This window comes from Lepus europaeus, chromosome 5 (assembly GCF_033115175.1).
Source record: "Lepus europaeus isolate LE1 chromosome 5, mLepTim1.pri, whole genome shotgun sequence".
NCBI classification, from domain to species: domain Eukaryota; kingdom Metazoa; phylum Chordata; class Mammalia; order Lagomorpha; family Leporidae; genus Lepus; species Lepus europaeus.
In genome coordinates this window covers 15360738-15384044 of record NC_084831.1, presented here as the reverse complement: position 1 = coordinate 15384044, position 23307 = coordinate 15360738, and the positions used below count along the sequence as shown (strand labels likewise).

Genomic DNA, 23307 nt, shown 5'->3' with positions numbered 1-23307 from the left:
GGATCCTTGGCCATTTTCACTAACAGATTTATTTGGAAGAGTGAAGAGCTTTCATCTGCTGGTTCAATCCCCAAATGACTGTAGCAGCAAAGATTGGGAAAACCAGGAGCCAGGAACTCCGTCCTGGTCTCCCACATGGGTGGCAGGAGCTCAAGTACTTAATGCTTCGCAGGTGCATGAGCAGGAAGCTGAGTTAGAAGTGAGCAAGCACACTGATAAAGGATGCAGGTCACCCACTACAGTGTTTGCCCCGTTGGCCATCTTCTTTTTTTAAGGATTTATTTTATTTATGTATTTGAAATAGAGAGAGGAGATCCATGGGGGTGGGGGGGGGCAGAGAGAGCTTTGTTTTGTTTGTTTGCTCCCCAAATGGCCACAACAGCTCCTCTGGGCCAAGCGAAAGACCCAGAGCTCCATCTGGCTCTCCCACATGGGTGGCAGGGGCCCAGGTACTTGGGCCATCCTCTGTTGCTTCTCAGGTGCGCTAGAGGGGAGCTGGATCAGAAGCAAAGCAGCCCGGACTCCTCAAGTCACTGCCAAGTGTTTCCCTAACACTGAGCCACAGCACAAAGACCAGTTTTGACCACATTTTTGCTGATTTTCAGGATCTTACTTCAGTTGGAGATCTTTTTCCCCCGGTTTTTTCTTATTTGTTTTTTGTTTGTTTGTTTGTTTTTGACAGGCAGAGTTAGACAGTGAGAGAGAGAGTGAGAGAGAGACAGAGACAGAGAAAGGTCTTCCTTCCGTTGGTTCACCCCCGAAATGGCCGCTATGGCCGGTGCGCTGCGCCGATCCGAAGCCAGGAGCCAGGTGCTTCTCCTGGTCTCCCATGCGGGTCAGGGCCCAAGGACTTGGGCCATCCTCCACTGCCCTCCTGGGCCACAGCAGAGAGCTGGACTGGAAGAGGAGCAACCGGGACAGAATCCGGCGCCCCAACCGGGACTAGAACCCGGGGTGCTGGCACTGCAGGTAGAGGATTAGCCAAGTGAGCCATGGTGCCGGCCTTTCCCCAGGTTTTGTTTTTTACTTGTGAGTTTTTTCCCCTATAAAAAAGGAAAAATATCAAAACTTACAATATTTTAAATTTATTTTGTGGCTTAAGGGGCTAATCCTCCGCCTTGTGGTGCCGGCACACCGCGTTCTAGTCCCGGTTGGGGCGCCGGATTCTGTCCCGGTTGCCCCTCTTCCAGGCCAGCTCTCTGCTATGGCCTGGGAAGGCAGTGGAGGATGGCCCAAGTCCTTGGGCCCTGCACCCGCATAGGAGAGCAGGAGAAGTACCTGGCTCCTGGCTTCGGATCAGCGCATGCGCCGGCCGCAGCGGCCATTGGAGGGTGAACCAACGGCAAAAAGGAAGACCTTTCTCTCTGTCTCTCTCACTATCCACTCTGCCTGTCAAAAAAAAAAAATTATTCATTTTAGGCAGAGAGTCAGACAGGGGTCTCTTATCTGCTGGTTCACTCTAAATGCATGTAAGAATGAGGGCCAGGAGCCAAGAAGACCATCTTGGTCTCATGTGGGTGACAGGGGCCCAAGTACTTGCCATCTTTCGTTGATTTCCCAGGCATATTAGCAGGAAGCTGGATGGGAAATGGAGCAGCCAGGACTTGAACTGGCACTCTATATTTCATCTTGGAAGGCTGACTGGATTCCTAAGCTTTTAAAATATACAAGGGTGGGGCCAGCAATGTGCCATAATGGGTAAAGTAACCCCTGTAGCACCAGCATTCCATATGGGGACGGGTTTGAGACCCAGCTGCTCCACTTCCTGTCCAGCTGTCTGCTAATGGCCTGGGAAAGCAGTGGATGATGGCCCAAGTGCTTGGACCCTTGCACCCATGTATGAGATAAAGAAGCTCCTGGCTTCAGACGGCCTAGCTCCAGCCTTTGCGGCCATCTGGGGAGTAAAGATTTATTTATTTATTTGAAAGGTAGAGACAGATTTTCCCCTCAAGTGCAGGGGCTCAAGTACTTTGGCTGCCATCTACTGCTTTCCCAGGTGCAGTAGCAGTGAGCTGGATTGGAAGTGGAACAACTGGGACCTGAACCAGCGCTCACAAGGGATGCCAGCGCTGCAGGCCATGGCTTTAACCTACTGTACCACAGTGCTGGCTCTATGAACATTTTTGCTATCTGCACATAGGAGGGAACTTTTTGAAGTAGCTTCATATGTAGCTGGCACCACAGATCACTAGGCTAATCCTCCGCCTGTGGCACCGGCACACCAAGTTCTAGTCCCGGCCGGGGCGCCAGATTCTGTCCCGGTTGCTCCTCTTCCAGTCCAGCTCTCTGCTGTGGCCTGGGAAGGCAGTGGAGGATGGCCCAAGTGCTTGGGCCCTGCACTTACGTGGGAGGCCAAGAGAAAGCACCTGGCTCCTGGCTTCGGATCGGTGCAGTGCGCCGGCCTTAGTGGCCATTTGGGGGGTGAACCAACGGAAGAAAGACCTTTCTCTCTGTCTCTCACTAACTCTGCCTGTCAAAAGAAGTGGAGCAGCCAGGACTTGAACTGGCACGCATATGGGATGCCGGCACTGTAGATGGTGGCTTACCCCACTGTGCCACAGTGCTGGCCCCAGGAGTTGTTTCTTACAGAGAATGTGAGAATGGGATGATGGTGACAGAGGAGGAGTGAGAACTCTCAACAGAACTTTTTAAATCAATTTCACACATAAAAGTTACTTTTTTTTTTTAACCTGAAAAAAGAAACTTGTTTACTTAAATACTCAATCTTCGGCTTTCCTGAAACAATGACAATAAAAAAGAAAGAGGATGTAAATTCTAGGTTCTGGTCACTGACCCCCCCAACTGCACGGTGTTTTCCTCTAGTATTTCAAATAAATAAAATACTTTCCTTTTTTTTTGACAGGCAGAGTTAGACAGTGAGAGATAGAGACACAGAAAGGTCTTCCTTCCGTTGGGTCACCCCCAAAATGGCCGCTATGGCCGGTGCGCTGCGCTGATCTGAAGCCAGGAGCCAGGTGCTTCCTCCTGGTCTCCCATGCGGGTGCAGGGCCCAAGCACTTGGGCCATCCTCCACTGCCTTCTCGGGCTACAGCAGAGAGCTGGACTGGAAGAGGAGCAACCTGGACAGAACTGGCGCCCCGACCTGGACTAGAACCCCGGGGTGCCAGCACCACAGGCAGAGGATTAGCCTAGTGAGCCGTGGTGCCGGCCTGCTCAGTGCATTTTGATACATGTACAACTCCCATCAAGGTGGATGTCAAACTCCAGAAAGATCCATCATTCTCCCTTCCTCTTTTTAAAATAATCTTTATTAAGATTTATTTATTTATTTATTTGAAATACTGAGTTAGAGAGATCTTCATTCTGGGCCGGCGCCGCGGCTCACTAGGCTAATCCTCCGCCTTGCGGCGCCGGCACACCGGATTCTAGTCCCGGTCGGGGCACCGGATTCTGTCCCGGTTGCCCCTCTTCCAGGCCAGCTCTCTGCTGTGGCCAGGGAGGGCAGTGGAGGATGGCCCAAGTGCTTGGGTCCTGCACCCCATGGGAGACCAGGATAAGCCCCTGGCTCCTGCCATTGGATCAGCGTGGTGCGCCGGCCACAGCGCGCCAGCCACGGCGGTCATTGGAGGGTGAACCAACGGCAAAAGGAAGACCTTTCTCTCTCTCTCACTGTCCACTCTGCCTGTCAAAAAAAAAAAAAAAGAGAGATCTTCATTCTACTGGTTCATTTTTCCAGATAGCCGCAATGGCTGGAGTCAGAGCTTCCTCTGGGTCTCTCACGTGGGTGCGGGAGCCCGTGCATTTGGGCCATCTTCCTCTGCTTTCCCAGGCACATTATCAGGGAGCTGGATTGGAAGTGGAGCAGCTGGGACTTGAACTGACGCTCATATGGGATGCTGGGATTGCAGGAAGTGGCTTTTACTGCCTATACCACAGCACTGGGCCTCACCCATCCCTTCCTCTTATTTCTATGCTCTGTAGGTTTCTTTCTATGTAAGTTAAGTTTTGCCTGTTCTTGAACCTCATACTAATGGACCCTTACAGCAGTTATTCTTTTGTGTCGGTCTTTTTGCTCAACATAATATTTCTGAAATTCATCCATGTTGCATATGTTAGTAGTTTGTGTGTGTGTAGAATATTCTACATTCTATGATGTGAATATATTTGATAATTTTATTCTGTTGACATTTTAAAATTTATTTTTATTTGAAAGACTAGAGAGAGAGAGGGAGAGATCTTGCATTCACTAGTTAATTCCTCAAATGCCTGCAGCATGTAGGGCTGGGACAGGCTGATGCCAAGAGTGCAGAATTCCATCAAGGTCTCTCACATAGGTGGCAGGAAACCTAGTACTTGAGCCATAATCTGCTGCCTCCTGAGTGTGTATTGGCAGGCAACTGGATCAGAAATGGAGTAGTCAGGACTAGAACTCCAGTATGGGCTGTGGGTACCCAGGCCACCACTTAGCTCAGTGTCATGTGCCCACCCCAACGTTTGGTAGTTGTTTACAGTTTTGCCTGTTGTACATAAAAGCTGCTGTCCATGTTTGTGTACAGTCCAGAAACTTACATTTACCCTTCCTGGGTCCTCATGTACAGTTAAACTGCATGGATTTAGCATGATTTAGATAGTCTGTTTCCTGTAAGTGTACACTGGGCTCGTTTTCAGTCTTCACTCTTACTAACAATGCCCAGAAAATAACTTTCTCTTTACACTGTTTTGTGTATGTACAGAATACTCATAGTTGTGGAGCGGGTCCCCCTTTGGGGTTCAGGGTGGAGGATAAACAAGCTGGTAGTGTTGCTGCATACCAAATGCTGTCCTCCATGGAGAGCACCCAGTTTTTTAGCCTCACCAGCAGTGTCTTAGAGACCACCCATTGCCTCATGGCCTTCTCAGACTTTTTGGACTTTGCCAGACCTATAGGCACGACAAGATACAGGGCAGGATGACCTAGGTTATGCCATGAGATAGGTTTACTCCTGAATCGCAGTGGCTTAACGCAGTGAAAGTTTCTGTGTTGCCTGGTACACGAAGCTTGCGAGTTTCTCTGTTAGGTGAGCGAGGCGGGGAGCCCTGCTTGTCCTGGTCAGTGGATGCCCAGCAGAGCAGTCGCCTCTTGTGTCAGTGTCCAGCATTGAAGTGCTTGGCTATACTCACAGCTCACTGTCCAGAGCTTGGTTCATGGCCCTACCCATCCAGAAGGTGTCTGGACTGTTGATTACCACATCAGGTATTTGTGTAGAGTTGTTTTGCCCCAAATGAGTAAACCTTAAAAACAAACAGCTCTGCCCAATAAAGGCAGAGTAACAAAGGAGGGAGGGAGGGAGGGAGGGAGAGAGGGAGAGACCTTTCATCCAGTGGCTCACTCTCCAAATGGCTGCAACAGCCATGTCCAGGCCAGGCCAAAGCCAGGAGCTAGGAATGCCATCATCGTCCCCAGCATGGATGGTCCTGGCCCAAATACTTGAGCCACCTTCTGCTGCTTTCCTAGCTGCTTTAGCAGAAAGCTAGTTCGGAAGCAGAGCAGCCAGGACTTGAACTGGAGCTCCAGTGTGGGATGCCAGTATCACAAACGGCAGCTCAGCCTGCTGTGCCACAACACTGGCCCTGTGTCTAGTTTTAGTTTACATTCCTGTTTCAACTGAGATTGAGCTTCTTTTCATGCTTAAAGTTACAAAAAAGGTTTTAAGTCTTTTCATTCATTGTCTTCTTCTTTTTTTTTTTTTTTTTTTGACAGGCAGAGTGGACAGTGAGAGAGAGAGACAGAGAGAAAGGTCTTCCTTTTGCCGTTGGTTCACCCTCCAATGGCCGCCGCGGTAGCGCGCTGCGGCCGGCGCACCGCGCTGTTCCGATGGCAGGAGCCAGGTGCTTCTCCTGGTCTCCCATGGGGTGCAGGACCCAAGGACTTGGGCCATCCTCCACTGCACTCCCTAGCCACAGCAGAGAGCTGGCCTGGAAGAGGGGCAACCGGGACAGGATCGGTGCCCCAACCGGGACTAGAACCCGGTGTACCGGCGCCGCAAGGCGGAGGATTAGCCTGTTGAGCCATGGCGCCGGCCATTGTCTTCTTTTTTTAAAAAATTGATTTTGTGGGCCGGTGCCATGGCTTAACAGGCTAATCCTCTGCCTTGCGGCGCCGGCACACCAGGTTCTAGTCCTGGTTGGGGCGCCAGATTCTGTCCCGGTTGCCCCTCTTCCAGGCCAGCTCTTTGCTATGGCCCGGGAAGGCAGTGGAGGATGGCCCAAGTCCTTGGGCCCTGCACCCGCATGGGAGACCAGGAGAAGCACCTGGCTCCTGGCTTCGGATCAGCACGATGCGCTGGCTTCAGCGGCCATTGGAGGGTGAACCAATGGCAAAAAGGAAGACCTTTCTCTCTGTCTCTCTCACTATCCACTCTGCCTGTCCAGGAAAAAAAAAAAATTTTGATTTTGTTTGAAAGGCAGAGTCTCACACATATACATGTGCATGCGCATGGTGGGGGAAGAGATCTTTAATCTAGTTCACTCCCCAGTGGCCACATGACAGCTGGGGCTGGGCCAGGCTGAAGTCAGTATCCTGGAACTCCATCCCGGTGTTAGATATGGGTGGCAGGGACCCAAGCACTTGAGCTATCATCCCAGAAGCCTTAGCAGGAAACTAGACTGGAAGCGTGGAGTATCAGGTACTTGAACCAGGCACTCAGATACCAGTGTCCCTAGTAGCAGCTTAGCCCTCTGGGCCACACTTCTTCTTCTTTTTTTTTTTTTTTAAGAAGAGTTATTTTTAAAATTTTGGTTACTTATTTGAAAGGCAGAGTTACACAGAGAGAGGGAGAGACACAGCAAAGAAGACCATCCATTGATTCACGCCCTAAATGGCCACAACCGCCAGGCTGGGCCAGGCTGAAGCCAGGAGCTTCTTCCTGTCACCCTGGTGCGTGCAGGGTTCCAAGCACTTGGGCCACTTCCCACTGTTTTCCCAGGCATATTAGCAGGCAGCTGGAGCAGAAGAGAAGCAGCCTGGACAGGGAGCTCATATGGGATGCGTCATTGAAGGCAGTGGCTTAACCTGAGCCACGATGCCGGCCCCTGGGCCACACTTCCGTCGCATCATTCATTGTGTTTTGACTTTGGTTATGGGTTTCTTTGATTGTTTGCCATGTAGGAAGTTTTTATGAGATTGGATTAATGGGTCCTATATGCTGTATAAATTTTGAAGCATAAAGGCCTTTCCCTTACCAGTGTTATAAAGAAATTTGCTAATTTTTTCTCTTGCTATGGTTTCAAGTTTCACATTTAACCTCTGCTCCATTTGGAGTTTGTACTGCAACATACTGTGAAGTGTGAGTCCAACTTCTTGTGTTTACAGATAGCTGCCTGGTTATCCCAGCACCGTTTGTTACAGTCCTTTCAGGCCACTAGGTTGGATGCCTTCATTGCATGCTAAATTACCATAGCTATTGAAGTCTGTTTCTGGACTTTTTATTCTGTTACACTGTTACCTGAGTTTATTTTGTGGCTCTGTAACAAAATATGTGAGAGCAGCTGATTTATAAAGAACAGGAATGTATTCTTTCACAGTTCTGGAGTCTGGGAAGTTCAAGACCAAGGCACAGCATCTGGTTTGAGCTTTATGTTTGGTTTAGGTCTTCTTTATGTATCTCTGTGTGATGGAAGGTGGACGGGCAAGGGAGGAACTTTGTGTCCTCACAGCTCACCCCAGCTTTGGCATGAGATCATTCACAGGGGCACAGCCCTCATACCCAAATGCTTTCCACAAGGCCCACCTCCCAGTGCTTGCAGTGGGATTAAATTTCCAACACATGATTTTGGAGAGGACGTATTCAAACCGTGGCATTCCATTTAATTTTTCAGACTTTACCTTATGATTCAACATCTGATAGAGCATAAGCCTTCCTGTCCTTTTAGGAGGTTATATTTGTTATTTTTGTTGTTTGTTTCTTAAGATTTATTTGTTTGAAAGGCAGTGACAGAGGGGGAGAGACGCACAGAGTTCTTCCATCTACTGACTCACTCTGCAAACGTCCACAACAGCCAGGACTGGGCCAAGCCAAAGCCAGGAGCTCAAAACTCCATCTGGGTGTCCAAGGGTGGCAGGAGCCCAGGTATTTGAGCCATCTTATGCTTTCCCAGGTGCATTAGCAGGGAGGTGAATCTGAAGCAAAGCAGTGGGACTCGAGGCAGCACTCTGATACAGGATGCCAGCATCAAAAGTGGTGGCTTGGGCCGGCACCATGGCTTAGCAGGCTAATTCTCTGCCTTGTGGTGCCGGCACACCGGGTTCTAGTCCCGGTCGGGGTGCCGGATTCTATCCCGGTTGCCCCTCTTCCAGGCCAGCTCTCTGCTATGGCCCAGGAAGGCAGTGGAGGATGGCCCAAGTGCTTGGGCCCTGCACCCGCATGGGAGACCAGGAGAAGCACCTGGCTCCTGGCTTTGGATCAGCGAGATGCTCCGGCCGCAGCGGCCATTGGAGGATGCTGATCCGATGGCAGGAGCCAGGTGCTTCTCCTGGTCTCCCATGGGGTGCAGGGCCCAAGCACTTGGGCCATCCTCCACTGCACTCCCTGGCCACAGCAGAGAGCTCGCCTGGAAGAGAGGCAACCGGGACAGAATCCAGCGCCCCAACCGGGACTAGAACTCTGTGTGCCGGCGCTGCAAGGCTAAGGATTAGCCTGTTGAACCACGGCGCCGGCATGTATGTAGAATTCTGCCTCAGCCAAGCCCTATTCATTTGAGTATTGCGTGTAAAAAGAAGATGCAATGACTGCATAATAGTCCATCATGACTGTACTGCAGCTCATTTATTTCTTTTTAAATTTATTTATTTGAAATGCTGAGAGAGAGAGAGAGGGAATCTCCCATCCATCAGTTCACTCCCCCGATGTCTGCAATAACTGGGGCTAGGCCAGGCCTGAGTCAGGAGGCTGGCATTAATCTGTCTCCCATGTAGGCAATAAGGACCCAAGTATTAGAGCCATCACCTTCTGCCTCCCAAGGTGCACATCAGTAGGAAGCTACAGTCAGGACCAGAGCTGGGACTTGAACCCAGGCACTTGGAGAAGGGATGCAGGCATCCCAAGTGGCATCTTAACTGCTGCACCAATGCCCATCCCTGTACCACAATTTAGCATTGGTCCTGTGGTTGGCCAGGGAGCTTAGTCTGGTAGCTTTTTATTATAACAATACTGATGATTGTCTTTGAAAATGTTGACACCTCTGTTTGCTTTGGATTCATTCTTAGAAATAGTGATGTTGGGGCAAAGGATGTAAAGACCAGAAGAAGTCTTGACATCTATTGCCAATGCGCTTTAGAAAACCTGTGTTCTTTCAGCCAATGCTGTGGTATAGTCGTGGCTCTTCACCAGAGGCAGGAGAGTTAGCACAATTGAATTCTACCTGTGAAGTTGTATCTGAAAAGTTGAGGAACTAAGAGGTGATGAAGAGGAAAAACAAAGTGAAGGTTCTTTAGTTGACTACTTGGAGAGAGGGAGATTCCCACCCTCTCTCCCATTCAAAGAATGAGCCCTCTGGGGCCCGTGCTGTGGCTTTAGAAGGTTAAGTCTCTGCCTGCAGTGCCAGCATCCTGTATGGGTGCTGGTTCAAGTCCTGGCTGCTCTACTTCTAATTAGCTTCCTGCTAATGCGCCTAGGAAAGCAGCAGAGAATGTCCAAAGTGCTTGGGCCCCTGCACTCAGGTGGGAGAAAGGAAGAAGCTCCTGGCCCCTGGCTCCTAGCCCAGCCCTGGCCGTTTTCATCCACTTGGGGAGTGAACTAGTGGATGGAAGAACTCTTGCTCCTCCCTCTGTATTTCTGCCTTTCAAATTTAAAAAAAAGGGGGGGGGCTTCTTTGAACTACATAGGGACCATGAAAGCCTTCATTATAAATTTTCCATCCATTGTGCTGGAGGACATTCTTCTAAATAACAGATCCTTGGAGATTTATCACAACAGAGCTAAAATTGCATCTCTCTACCTATAGTTAATAAAGAACCTAGTCATTTGTGCCCCTCGGTACCCAGCCTGCTGCTTCTCCACTCCCTGGACAGATCGTTTGTGATTTGTGGGAAATTGTTTCTTTACAGTTTCAGACATCTTCCAGGCTTCTTTCCCTTCCTGCTTTTCCCATCCAGTCAGTCCCCACGTTCTTACCGATTTCCTCTCATCAACCTGGTTCAACCCAGCTTTCCTCCATCCTGGTGCCACTGAATTGATGTATGTGTCTGGTGTGTGTTGTAGGTTTTTTATTTTTTAAATTTATTAACATTTTATTTGAGGGATACCTTCCATCTGCTGATTCATTATCAAAATGACAGCTGAGGCTGGGCCACCCAGTGTCAGGAATCTGAAACTCAATCCAAGTCTCCCATGTGGGTGGCAGGGACTCAAGCACTTGAGCCATCACCTGCTGCCTCCCAGGATACACATCAGCAGGACACTGGATCAGAGGCACAGTAGCGGGGCCTGTGTTCTGGCACAGTGGGTTAAGATACTGCTTTCTGGGTTAAGCTGCCACCATCCCATATGAGCTCCAGTTAGAGTCCTGGCTGCTTCACTTCTGGTCCAGCTCCCTGCTAGTGTGCCTGGCAAAGTGGAAGAAGATGGCCCAGGTGCCCGGGCCCCTGCCACCCATGTGGGAGATCCAGATGGAGTTCTTTGCTTCTGTGTTCCAATTGGCCTAGTCTAGGCTGTTGCAGCCATTTGTGGAGTAAACCCATTGATGGAGGATCTCTGTCTCTATCTCAACTGCCTTTCAAGTAAATAAATAAATCTTAAATAATAATAATAATAAATGCCACTTTTGATGGTTGCATCCCATATTGGAGCGCCGGTTTGCCTGGCTGCTCTACTTCTGATCCAGATCACTTCCAGTGTGCCTGGGGATGCAGCAGATGGCCCACGTACTAGGGCATGTGTGCTCTCGTCTGCTGGTTCACTTCCCACATGTCCCAGGGAGGTGGGGGATGCCAAAGCCAGGAACCCAGAATTCAGTCCAAGTCTCCCACGTGATTGGCAGGAAAACAATACTTGAGCCATGGCCTCCCGCCTCCCAGAGTTTGCATTAACTGAAAACTATCAGGAGCAGAGCTGGGTATGGGATGTAGGGGTCCTAGCTGACAGGTCAAATGTTCTTGACTGCCAAGTCAAATGCCCACCTCCATGGCTGTTTTTAAATTGCATTCATGGACTTGCATGTTTTCCCCTGTGTTTGTTAATTGGTATTAGAGGGAAAGAGGAAAACTATTTAAGAATTAGGAGGTCTGAGGCCAGTTCTGTGGCATAGAAGGTTAAGCCGCCTCTTGCAGTGTGGGCATCCTGTATGAGTGCCAGTTCAAGCCCCAGCTGCTCCACTTCCAATCCAGCTCCCTGCTAATGTGCCTGGGAAAGCAGTGGAAGATGGCTCAAGTCCTTGGGCCCCTTTACCCAAGTGGGAGACCTGGAATATCCTGGCTCCTGATATCTGCCTGGTGTGAATCAGCAGATGGAAGTTCTGGAGCGCGCTCTCTCTCCCTCCCTCTCTTCTTTCCCCTCTCACTTTCCCTCCTCCTCTCTCCCCCTCCCTCTCCCCTTCTCTGTCTATCTCTGTTTTTCAAATAAACAAATAAATCTTTTTTTAAAAAAAAGAATGAGGTGGTTAGTCAGAGACCAAGTGTGTGGATGTCTGCTTTCGGTATGTGAAGCTAGTGGTAGAACGAAGCTTCATCTCCTTGGTCCATGTTTGTTGGTACTCTTAGGTATAGGTCCTAGAAGCTTAAAACAAGCACCAGGGCAATGCCTCAGTTAAGGAATTTGGCGGAAGTTTATTTTTAATTTTAATGTCCAGGGAATTTCTGGACAAATAAATGATCACAGGGGTGGTTGGGCTAAGGAGTGGGCCATGAGCCTCTTTACAGCTTTGCTCTCTGGTGTGCTGATGCTGCTACCACAGAGAAACTGCTTTTTTTCTTCCCTCAGTTCCCATTTAAAATGTCTTGTGAGGTTTGCGTTCGGTTTTGGGTGATGGAGTGGAGCTGCATCTCAGAGGAACAGGTTTTTTGTTTTTGGGTGCATGTCATAGCATGCCCACAAACAGCCCTCTATACCCAGCCTGGGTGGTGTGGGTTGTGGTATATGCTGTCCGTCTTTGACCTGAACATGGCCATGCGGCATAGGACTGTGTAAGTAAATAAGCTCCCAGAGTGCCAAAGGAAGAACCAGGCTGGCCATTCCTCATGTTTTGTTTGTGATTTGGTTGTCCCCTTCCAGTTCCCCTGTAGACAGAATGAAGAATGTCTGGGGTGTGGGTAAAAGGTACAGTTGCAAGGTTGTGTCTTGAAGGTAAGTGGCACCACTCTGCCTAGATTAAATCACGGCTCTTTTGACACTGGAAAAGATACTTGGTCTCTGAGCCCTAGTAGGCAAATGCAGATGCTTCCCAGGGCCAGCTGGGAGATAGAGTTGATTCAGACTGGTCAGGCTATTTACACATTAACAAATGTGTCCTTCCATGCAAATGTGTGTTCCTGCCTCTTCCTTCTTGGACCGCTCAGCCTCCTTGAGCTGGTTCCACACTTTGAAACAATTGCACAAAAATGTTTTTCTACAAGAAAAGGTGCAACTGTCTCCTGACACTGCCAGTCCACTCCTGATGAGGGGTACAGTGAATTAGGGACATTGGAGACGCTGAATGCCGAGACTTTCTTTTCGAGGGGACTGAGTTTTCTGTACCTGGCGTTCTGCAGTGCTGCTTAGATTGGCTTGGAAGTAGTAGCTCCTGCCTAGAAATGTTTTCATGAGTTATGCCTCTTACATAGATTCTCCACCCTTCTGAAGAAGACAGCAAATACAGGTGGGGTAGGGGGAAGCAATACTGGGCTCATGGGCTTGGCCACAAATTGGAAAGTTTTCTTTGGTTGGCCTGAGCCCCATTTAATGCAAGCTACTGCTCTTTGCTTTTTGTTCTCACCTGAAGTGTGGCCATGGGGACCCAGAAGCCATAGGTCCAGCATGGGACTGGTGCTGAGTGATAGCTTTGTCTCATCTACACCATGAAGGTGTTGGAGCTGATGCATGGTATACTTAGTAATGCCTTGCTAGCAATTAAGACATTAATCTTAAAAGAGCAACGCAGGACTGATGTTGTGGCATAACATGTTAACCTGCCACTTGGCACACCCACATTCCCTATTGGAATCCTGGCTGTTCTCTTTAGCTTCCAGTCTGGTTTCCTCCTGATGCATCCTGGGAGGCAGCAGATGATGGCCCAAGTACGTGTGTCCCTGCCACTTACAGGGGAGACCCAGATGGGGTTAGGTTTGTTTTTTTAGGAGGGGGCCAGCATGGTGGCACAGCAGGTTAAGCTACCACTTGGAACACTGACATCCCGTTTGGCCACTGATTGAAGGCCCAGCTGTTCTGCTTCTCACCCAGCTCCATGCCAACGTGCCTGGTAAAGCAGCCAGAGATGGCCCAAGAACTTGGGCTGCTGCCATCCACATGGGAGACCAGGATGGAGTTCCAGACCTCTGGCTTTGGCCCAGCACCACCATTGTGGCTATTTGAGGAGTGAAGCAGCAGATGAGAGATGGATCTCTCTCTCTCTCTCTCTCTCTCTCTCTCTCATTTATTTATTTATTTATTCATCTGTTTATTCAAAAGGAAGGCAGACAGTGAGAAACAGAGGAGAGGGATCTTCCATTAACTGGTTCACTCCCAGGGCTGAGCCAGGCCCTGGGAGTAAGAAACTCTCTGGCTTTGTCCTGGCCCGTTCCCAGTTGTTGCAGGCATTGGGGAGTGAGCCAGCGAATATGAGAGATGGCTACCTCCCTCTCTCTGTCATTTTGTCTTTCAGTAAATAAACATTTTAAAAAGTAAGTTTGAAAGAACTAACAAAGTAAGTACTTTGTTTTAGAAATGCATCTTCACTTCAGTGATTGATGTCTTCTTATCCTGTCTCCCAGAGATCTTGTGGACTGTACTGCTAGCTTTACTTTTCTTTTGTCAGAATTTTCCTCTATTCAATCCCTGCCACTTATTCCAAGGAAAGACCTAGACTGCTCTTCCCAGTCTCAGCTGTAAAGCTTGAGTGGGTGACTTTCAGAAGTAAGCAGAACAGGTCACCAAGGGTGTCTTTAGCCAAGAAGATCCAGGCTCATGTGCCGCATTCGGCTGTCGTGTCTGCCTAGTTTCACGTAATCTGGAATGGTTGCGGAATCTCTCTGTGTGTTTTGAGACACGGACCTTCTGAAAAGCACAGGATACTTAATTTGTAGAAAGCCCTCAAGCTGGGTTTGTCTGATGTTTCCTCATAGCTAGATTTGGGTTATGTGCTTTTGGCCAGAACAATACAAAAGTGATGCTGTGTTCTTAGTGCATTGTACCAAGAGGTACTTGCTGTCAGATCCATTGCTGGCTGCATTAACTGTGATCATTTATTTACGGTGGTGGTTGTCAGGTTTCTCTCCAGAAAGTTACTATTTTTTCTTTATAATCAATGAAGGTGTTCTGAGATACTCGGAGACATTGTAAATATTGTTATTTGTCCAACGTGCCTTCACTGGCATCCTTTGATGATTCCTGCCTGATTGTTTTTTTCCTGATGGATGCCTAATGGTAGGCTTCTAATTCTGTTGTTCCTTGTACCTCTTTTTTTTTTTTTAAAGATTTATTTATTTAGTAGAAAGGCAGAATTAGAGAGAGAGAGATTGATTCTTCCATCCGCTGGTTCACTCCCCAGATGGCCACGATGGCTGGAGCTGAGCCGATCTGGAGCCAGCAGCCGGGAGCTTCTTCCGGGTCTCCTACACGGGCACAGGGGCCCAAGGGCTTGCACAGTCTTCTACTGCTTTCCCAGGCCATAGCAGAGAGCTAAATAGGAAGTGGAATAGCTAGGACTCGAACCAGTGACCATATGGGATGTCGGTACAACAAGCGGCTATACCACAGCGCCGGGCCCCTGGTTCATTCTTAAAATGCCGGCAGTAGCTAGGGGACAGGGCTGGGCTGAAACCAGGTGGCAGGAACCCAATCACTCGAGTCATCATTGCTATCTCCTGGGGACTACATTAGCAGGAGACAGCTGGTTGTCAAACCCAGGCACTCAGATACGGGTGTCTTAACTGCTAGCCTAAACACCGTTCCCGCTGCCATGCTCGCTGTGCATCCTGGGAGCACAGCAGGATAGTCTGGATGCCTGTCATCTTCCTGGTTCAGCCTGGAATCAGCCATTTCCCTGGCGAACTCCGGTCCTTTAGTAGCGACACTTGGAAATCAGGCTGTGTTCAGATTGTCAGCCACGGTCTGTGAAGAAGCCTGCTCAGCCTGCTCGTTAGGATGTTTTGCTGTCTGCTCCTTTTGTCTTTAGCCCAAGAACAAGCCATATGCACATGCTAATTAATAGCTGTTCAAGTTGCTTGTTTATCTCCTCTCCCTTTCCCTTCCGTGTGGATATTTTATTCAATGAAAATGTATTGTTTCTGTTGAATTAAGGCTGCTGTCATGCGCGCACACGTGTGTATGTGTATGAGAGAGCGAGCGAGAGAAGAAACTAATGTGGCTCTAAATTTTGCAATATATTCAGGAAACTTAAACTCCTTTTTAAGCCTATTCCCACTTAATGCTGTCTGTATGTAATCCATTTCATTAGTCTCTGGCTTATTTATTTATTAAAGATTTATTTATTTATTTGAAAGCCAGAGTTATACACAGTGAGAGGAGAGGCAGAAAGAGAGGTCTTCCATCTGCTGGTTCACTCCCAGATGGCCACCACAGCTGGAGCTACGCCGATCCGAAGCCAGGAGCCAGGTGCAGGGCCCAAGCACTTGGGCCATCCTCCACTGCCTTCCCAGGCCACAGCAGAGAGCTGGACTGGAAGAGGAGCAACTGGGACTAGAACCCGGTGCCCATATGGGGTGCCGGCGCCTCAGGCAGAGGATTAACCTAGTGAGCCACGGTGCAGGCCCCTGGATGGTTCTTGAACTGGTGCTTGGGTATGGGATGCCAGCATCTCAAGCTGCAGCTCAACCCCACTATGCCACATGCCAGCCCTCTTAAACAGCATTATTGAGATATAACTCATGTATCATGCTGTTCACCCATTTAAAGCATGAAAACACTTTTTAAAACATTCATGGGCCAGCGCTGTGGCTTATTAGGCTAATCCGCTGCCTGCGGCGCCAGCACCCCGGGTTCTAGTCCCGGTCGGGGCACCGGATTCTGTCCCGGTTGCTCCTCTTCCAGTCCAGCTCTCTGCTGTGGCCCGGGAGTGCAGTGGAGGATGGCCCAAGTGCTTGGGCCCTGCACCCACATGGGAGACCAGGAGGAAGCACCTGGCTCCTGGCTTCGGACCAGTGCAGTGCGCTGGCCTTAGTGGCCATTTGGGGGGTGAACCAATGGAAGGAAGACCTTTCTCTCTGTCTCTCTCTAACTGCCTGTCCAAAAAAAAAAAAAAATCATGGAAAATTGAATCAAAAGGAAAGGTAAGTTTGAGTGCAAGCAATTCTGAGATCTGTACATAGTTTTTTCATAACACATATTTTCCATAAGTGTTTTTGAAGACCTTTTATGCATTGATTTCTTAAAAAAATTTTACACCAAAATAAATGCATTTTTAAATGATTATTTATTTATTTGAGAGCTAGAGTTAGAGAGGGAGAGACCAAGAGAAAGGTCTTCCATCCACTGGTTCACTCCCTAAATGGTCATGACAGCTGGAGCTGAGCCAATCGGAAGCCAGGAGCCAGGAGCTTGTTCCGGTTTGTCTTGCAGGTGCAGGGGCCCAAGCACTTGCGCCATTTTCTGCTGCTTTCCCAGGCCACAGCAGAGAGCTAGATCAGAAGAGCAGCAGCCGGGACACGAACTGGCGACCATAGGATATGCCAGCGCCTCAGGCAGAGGCTTAGCCTACTATGCTGAAGCACCGGCCCCAATAAATGCATTTTTATATTCCATTTTCCATGAACTTTTTGAAGTTCTCTCATACAGTTTGACGGTTCTTATATTCACAGACTTATGCAACTTTTCTTCTTCTTCTTCTTCTTCTTCTTCTTCTTCTTCTTCTTCTTCTTCTTCTTCCTCTTCTTCCTCTTCTTCCTCTTCTTCCTCTTCTTCCTCTTCTTCTTCTTCTTCTTCTTCTTCTTTTTTTTTTTTGACAGGGAGAGTGGACAGTGAGAGAAACAGAGAGAAAGGTCTTCCTTTTGCCGTTGGTTCACCCTTGGGCCATCCTCCACTGCACTCCGGGCCATAGCAGAGAGCTGGCCTGGAAGAGGGGTAACCGGGACAGAATCCAGCGCCCCGACCGGGACTAGAACCCAGTGTGCCGCCTGAGGATTAGCCTAGTGAGCTGCGGCGCTGGCCAACTTATGCAACTTTTAACAAGAGAAAGCCATAGAGATGGATCTTCCATCCACTGGTTCACTCTTCAAATGCCTGCAACATCCAGGGCTGGGACAGGTGGATGCCAGGAGCCAGGATCAAAGTCTGCCGTAGTGGGTAGCCGGGCCCAGCCACGTGAGCCCCTGTGTCCAGGTCGCACCGCAGAAGGAAGCTGGCATGGAGAATGAGTTCAGGGCATTCCCCTAAGCAGCACAATGAGATGCTGGAGTCCCAAGCAACTTAATCACTCAACCACTGCACCAGACTCTCCACCCCACCAGTTGTGCACCTGTTAGCACAATCCATTTTGGACCGTTTTCTCCACATAAGAAAGCAACTCCATAACCATTAGTCTTCCCATGTCTTCTCTCTTAAAATTAAGCAATATTTTTTTTTTAATAGACGAAACTGCAAAGGAAATCCGAATTGTTTGGTTGGGATTGGTGAGCATATCTGGTTAGGAGAAATAGATGAAAATAGTTTTCATAACATCGATGACCCCAACTGTGAGAGGAGAAAAAAGGTAAGCCGTCTTTTTCTGAATGGTTGCTGTATGGTATTTTTTGCTTTTGTTTTATATCTTTTATCAGAAAGTAATATTGATTTCAGATAACCTATGCAGCTATAAGGTAAATAGTGGAACTTAAGACTCTAAACCTCTTGAATTGAAACAGTTCTCAATTGGTATGCTTTTAAATAGGTAGCTATATAATCCAGTAAGCTTTTAAATAATATTGTTTAAATTCTGATTTTGTCTTTGCTTTAGCATTATGTGCCTTTTATTTTGAACTCTCTTTAAAAATATCCACCAAGATAGTATTCAAGAGAACGAGCTTCACAGTGATACATCTTTGCTTTCTAGTACTTATATTTTGTATATTTGTATTTATTTTTCTTTTTTAAAAAGTACACAATATTTTCTAACCATAAAGCCTGACATTCACAAAATAGCTTTGTTGTTTTTGTTGTTATAGTTATTTTGTCTATTACAAAACACGAGTTTGTAAATTCAGGAATTCTTGACCTTGTGTGAAGAAATTGCCTGACCCCTATCTTCTAATCTCCTAAATGAGGATATATAGTCATTTTTCTATACGCTTTGCTTTGTCTTTCTATGGAATGCTGACAGGACATAGCAAATGAAAAACTTGTATGTACATGTTCAAAACTGAATCTTTGTAGAATCCACTGTTCCAATGTTAGATGTAAGTGGCTGAAGAAGCCAATATGCTAGAGGTGAAAAGGGATGATGTCTGAAGTTTCCCCACTCCTGTGTTCAAGCCACAGTGGGGTTTTCATGAAAATCATGGCCACCTCCAGCCAAGAGAGGCTTAAGTTGGGATGTGTTTGTTGAGATGGTCTTAACTATTTTTAATCCAAAAATTTAGAAATAGCGCTTTTCATAAAAAATTTGTTTACACTTTATAATTGTCAACTTTGTTATTTTGTAGAACTCCTTCGTGGGTCTGACAAATCTGGGAGCTACTTGTTATGTCAACACATTTCTTCAAGTATGGTTTCTCAACTTGGAGCTTCGGCAGGCACTGTACTTATGTCCAAGTACCTGTAGTGACTACATGATGGGAGATGGTGTTCAGGAGGAGAGAGGTTGGTGGGGATGGGTCTGGGAGAGCTTGTGCACCTAGCTAGATCACTTCTGAACCAACAAAAAGGAAGGGAAATAAGTGCTTGTTACTGCCAGGCATGTTGCTAGGTCTTTTATAACAGAGGATTCGAATTCGTTGCCTTTTTTTAACTATCATTTATGTGCCAAAGTGTCCAATAGTCTAATGCAGGAAGCACATTTGATTATTACTATGGCTTGCAGCTATAATTTACAAAAAGCTTGGTGATGAATATAGTTCACTAACTTCTAGTGATTGATAAAATCAATCAATAGGGGCTGACACTATAGTGTAGTAGTTCAAGCCACTGCCTGCAGCTCTGGCATCCCATATGGGTGGGTTGGAGTCTCAGCTGTTCGATTTCTAATCCAGCTCCCTGCTAACACACCTGGAAAAACAACAGAAGATGGCTTGAGTGACCCAGAAAAAACTGACTCCTGGCTCTGACCTGACCCTTCCCTGGCCCCTACTGCCATTTGAGGAATAAACTAGCGGATAAGATCTACCACCCCCACCCCCCACTCACCCTCCACCCTCTCTCTCTCCCCCCCTTCTCTCTCTGTAACCTTATTTTTCAAATAAATAAATAAATCTTTTTTTATACCAATAAGGCAGAGAAGGTTATTCTTTTGCTTTGTTGGAGATAATGATAATGATATTTCAATGCAACCACAATCCTTGGCTTGATTCCCAAATAGGATATCTTAAATGACATTCTCAAAAATTATGGCTAAATAAATTGACCATGGCACAACCTGCCACTAATATGATCCTGCACTCATTGTAAATTTACAGAGTCCATCTCAGACTGCTTCTATTGGAATACATGTTTTGTTTCCTATATAGTGTGTAGCTCTCTATTGCTAAATTTGTTCATTTTTAGAGAGTTCTCTCTTTGTGTTGAAGCTCCCATGGAGCAAGCCGTATTGTTTCCCTTCTCACAACTGGGGGTTGGTGGGATGGGTGACTAAGATTATATAGGTCTGAGAGCTCCAACATGGGAACTTCTGGCCCCTGCTCCCATCCATAAGTACTCTGTTGTCTTTTTTTTTTTTTTTTTTTAATATGGTTTGGGTGCATAGCCGATTTCCTTGGCTCCAAGCAAGTAAAGTTAGGATTCTTGGTCTCCACATCATTTTGCAGTCCCCTCAACAGAGGTAACACTTCAGAGTCTTGGTTCTGGTTAATAGTACTTTTTGCTTCAGAACACAGGATTTAAAATTTTTTTTTCCTTTGGTCTTTGAGAGATTTATTTACTTGAAAGGCGGAGAGAAAGAGAGAGATCAGCCTTCCATCTGCTGCTTCACACTCAAGATAGCCATAATGGATAGGACTGGGCCAGGCCAAAGCCAGGAGCCAGAACTCCATCCTGGTCTCCCATGTGGGTGGCAGGGTCCCTGGTACTTGGATCATTTTCTACTGCTTTCCAGGTGCATTAGCAGGGGGCAGGATAGGAAGCAGAGCAGTGGGGACCTGAACCAACACTCTAACATGGGATGCTGACCCCTAAAAGTTCTTTATAAGGTTGTTTCCCTGAAGAGATGTATATCATTAGTCTGGGGGAAAAAAAAGAAGAAAGTAAAATTTGGTTTCTCAAAGCTTCATTCCTGTAGTTCTGGATATTTAAATATAGACCAACAGTAAGTAGCAAAGGAGATGCTGGGCCCTGGAACCCTCTACAGTCACCTGGCAGGGTTTCCGGCAGGGTGATCATTCAAGAGAAAGTGCCTCATGGGAGCAGATGTGGGGAAAGCTGCGGGGTTCCAGAGCCCTGGGGAAAGCAGACCTGCTGGAGGCTGGTGAGGGAGGTACACTTGACCCTCTAGTGCCCTCCACCAACATGACTTCACCTCTCAACAGCTGCCCGGGAGAAATACTTGCAAACTCAGTTCTCTCCCTCTCCCTCTCTCTCTCAAAGATTTATTTATTTATTTATTTGAAAGTCAGTTGCAGAGAGAGGGGGGAAAGAGACAGAGAGAGAGAGAGAGATCTTCCATCCGCTGGTTCACTCCCCAGATGGCCACAATGGCCAAGCAGGAGCCAAGAACTTCATCTGGTTCTCCCAAGGGTGTGGCAGGGGCCCAAGCACTTGGGCCATTTCCTGCTGCTTTTCCCAGGGCATAAGCAGGGAGCTAGATTGTAAGCGGAGCAGCCAGGACTTGAACCAGTGCCCATAAGGGATGCTGATGCCACAGGCAATGGCTTTACATGCTATGCCACAACACCAGCACCCAAAACTCATCTCTTATTGCAGAGCAGGCAAAGAAGGGTGGATTTGGAGCTGAGAAGCATAAATTGATAACTGATACAGAAAAGACAACTTGGGCAGGTATATGGCAAAGCAGTTAAGTAACTGCAATACCTATATCCCATATTGGAATGTCTAGTTCAAGTCCTGGCACCTTCTCTATTCATCCAGCTTCCTGTTAATGCATTGCTTGGGAGGCAGTACTTAGATCTCCTGCTACCACATGGGACATCCAGATGGAGTTCTGGGCTCCTGACATCAGCCTGGTCCATCCCTGGCTATTGCAGGCATCTGGGGAGTGACAGTGGATGGGAAAATCTGTCTCATCTTTCTCTGGCTTTCAAATAAATTAATAAATTTAAAAAAGAAGAACCATGCTTCCCATTTGTATACCCTCCCCAACTTATTGAAATTTGCAGTTCTAAAATTCTAGGATTTTTACTGTGCTTGAGATTCCTGTCTTGTTGTGTTTGTGGAATGTCTGTATTAAGAAGATTATTTGAAAGTATTTGGGCATGTATCTTATGCATATGGTAAATATAGTAGATAGTTATTACTGAGTGAATGCTATTTGACACTCTGGAAACTGTAGTCATGATTGCTCTTGTTGCTGTAATGAAGGTATAAACTTTTGCCTTCAGGGAATGTATAAAGACAGTGCGGGCTGCCTCATTTTTCTTTTTTTTTAAATTGTGTTTTAAGATTTATTTATTTACTTGAAAGGCAGAGTTACAGAGAGAGAGAGAGGATGAGACAGAGATCTTACATCTGTTGGTTCACTTCCTAAATGGCTGCAGTGGCAGGAGCTGGGCCAGGCCAAAGCCAGAACCTGGGTTGCTCAGGTGGGTGGCAGGGATCCAGGCACCTGAGCCCTCATCTGCTGCTTTCTCAAGTGCATTTAGCATGGAGCTGGATCAGAAGTAGAGCAGCTAGGACTAGAACCAATGCTCTGATGGGATGGTGGCACCCCAAGCTGCGGCTTAATCTGTGCTGTAACACCAGGCCCTTTTGTTTATTTCTTTTTTCTTCTTCTTATTTTTTTTTAAAGATTTCTTTTAATTACTTGAAAGAGTTACAGAGATGTAGAGACAGAAGAGAGAAAAGAGAGAGAGGTCTTCCATCCACTGGTTCACTCCCTAAATGGCCACAACTGCCTGGTGGAGCTGAGCTGATCCGAAGCCAGGAGCCTACTCCAGGTCTCCCATGTGGGTACAGGGGCCCAACAACTTAGGCCATCTTCTACGACTTTCCCAGGGGCATTAGCAGGGAGCTGATCAGAAGAGGAGCAACCGGGACACAAACTGGTACCCACATGGAATGCCAGCACTGCAGGCCAGGGCTTTAACCCACTGCGCCACAGGACTGGCCCCCCTTTTGTTTCTTTTAAAGTTTTAAAATGATAATAAAAGATTGACACAGTTTAGATAGAAGATTTAATGTTCTCACGTGAAGAAGTAACATCTTTCACAAAGAAAAGTAGTAGCTTTTTAAATATTTAAAATTTTTCTTTTAATAGATTATGAGCCTCAGACAATTTGTGAGCACCTCCAGTACTTGTTTGCTTTGTTGCAAAACAGTAACAGGCGATATATTGATCCGTCGGGATTTGTTAAAGCCTTGGGCTTGGATACCGGGCAACAGCAGGTAAGAACTTTCTTCCTTTTTTTAAAGATTTATTTATTTATTTAAAAGGCAGAGTTGCAGAGAGGCAGATGTAGAGAGAGAGGTGTCTTCCATTTGCTGGTTCACTCCCCAAATGGCTAACAGATGGAGCTGCGTTGATCCAAAGCCAGGAGCCAGGAGCTTCTTCCATGCTCCCACACAAATACAGGGACCGAAGGACTTGGGCCATCCTCCACTGCTATCCAAGGCAATAGCAGAGAGCTGGATCGGCAGTGGAGCAGCTGAAACTCGAACCAGCACCCGTATGGGATGCTGGCACTGCAGGCAGTGGCTTTACCCACTATGCCACAGCACCGGCACCAGCTTTTTTTCTTTTTAAAAAATACTCAGAGGCCCCAAGCATTCCTTAGAATGTTTGTAAAGCGGGATGGCATGAAAAGTTCAAGATTACTTAAGATTAAATTTATGTTACACATTATTCCATCTCTGAAAATTGTTA

The 23307-nt window shown here is 47.3% G+C and overlaps 1 protein-coding gene across 2 annotated transcripts in view; it reads left to right on the top strand.

Annotated features, from left to right (window-relative positions):
- The window catches only part of USP48 (ubiquitin specific peptidase 48), an 81440-nt gene that overhangs the window by 5666 nt on the left and 52467 nt on the right, over positions 1–23307 (top strand). For both annotated transcript variants that reach the window (XM_062190583.1, XM_062190581.1), the window contains exons 2-4: positions 17715–17835; positions 18764–18920; positions 22702–22829. In XM_062190583.1, coding sequence (XP_062046567.1) covers positions 17715–17835; positions 18764–18920; positions 22702–22829 — 406 coding nt within the window. The remainder of the gene's footprint in view (positions 1–17714; positions 17836–18763; positions 18921–22701; positions 22830–23307) is intronic.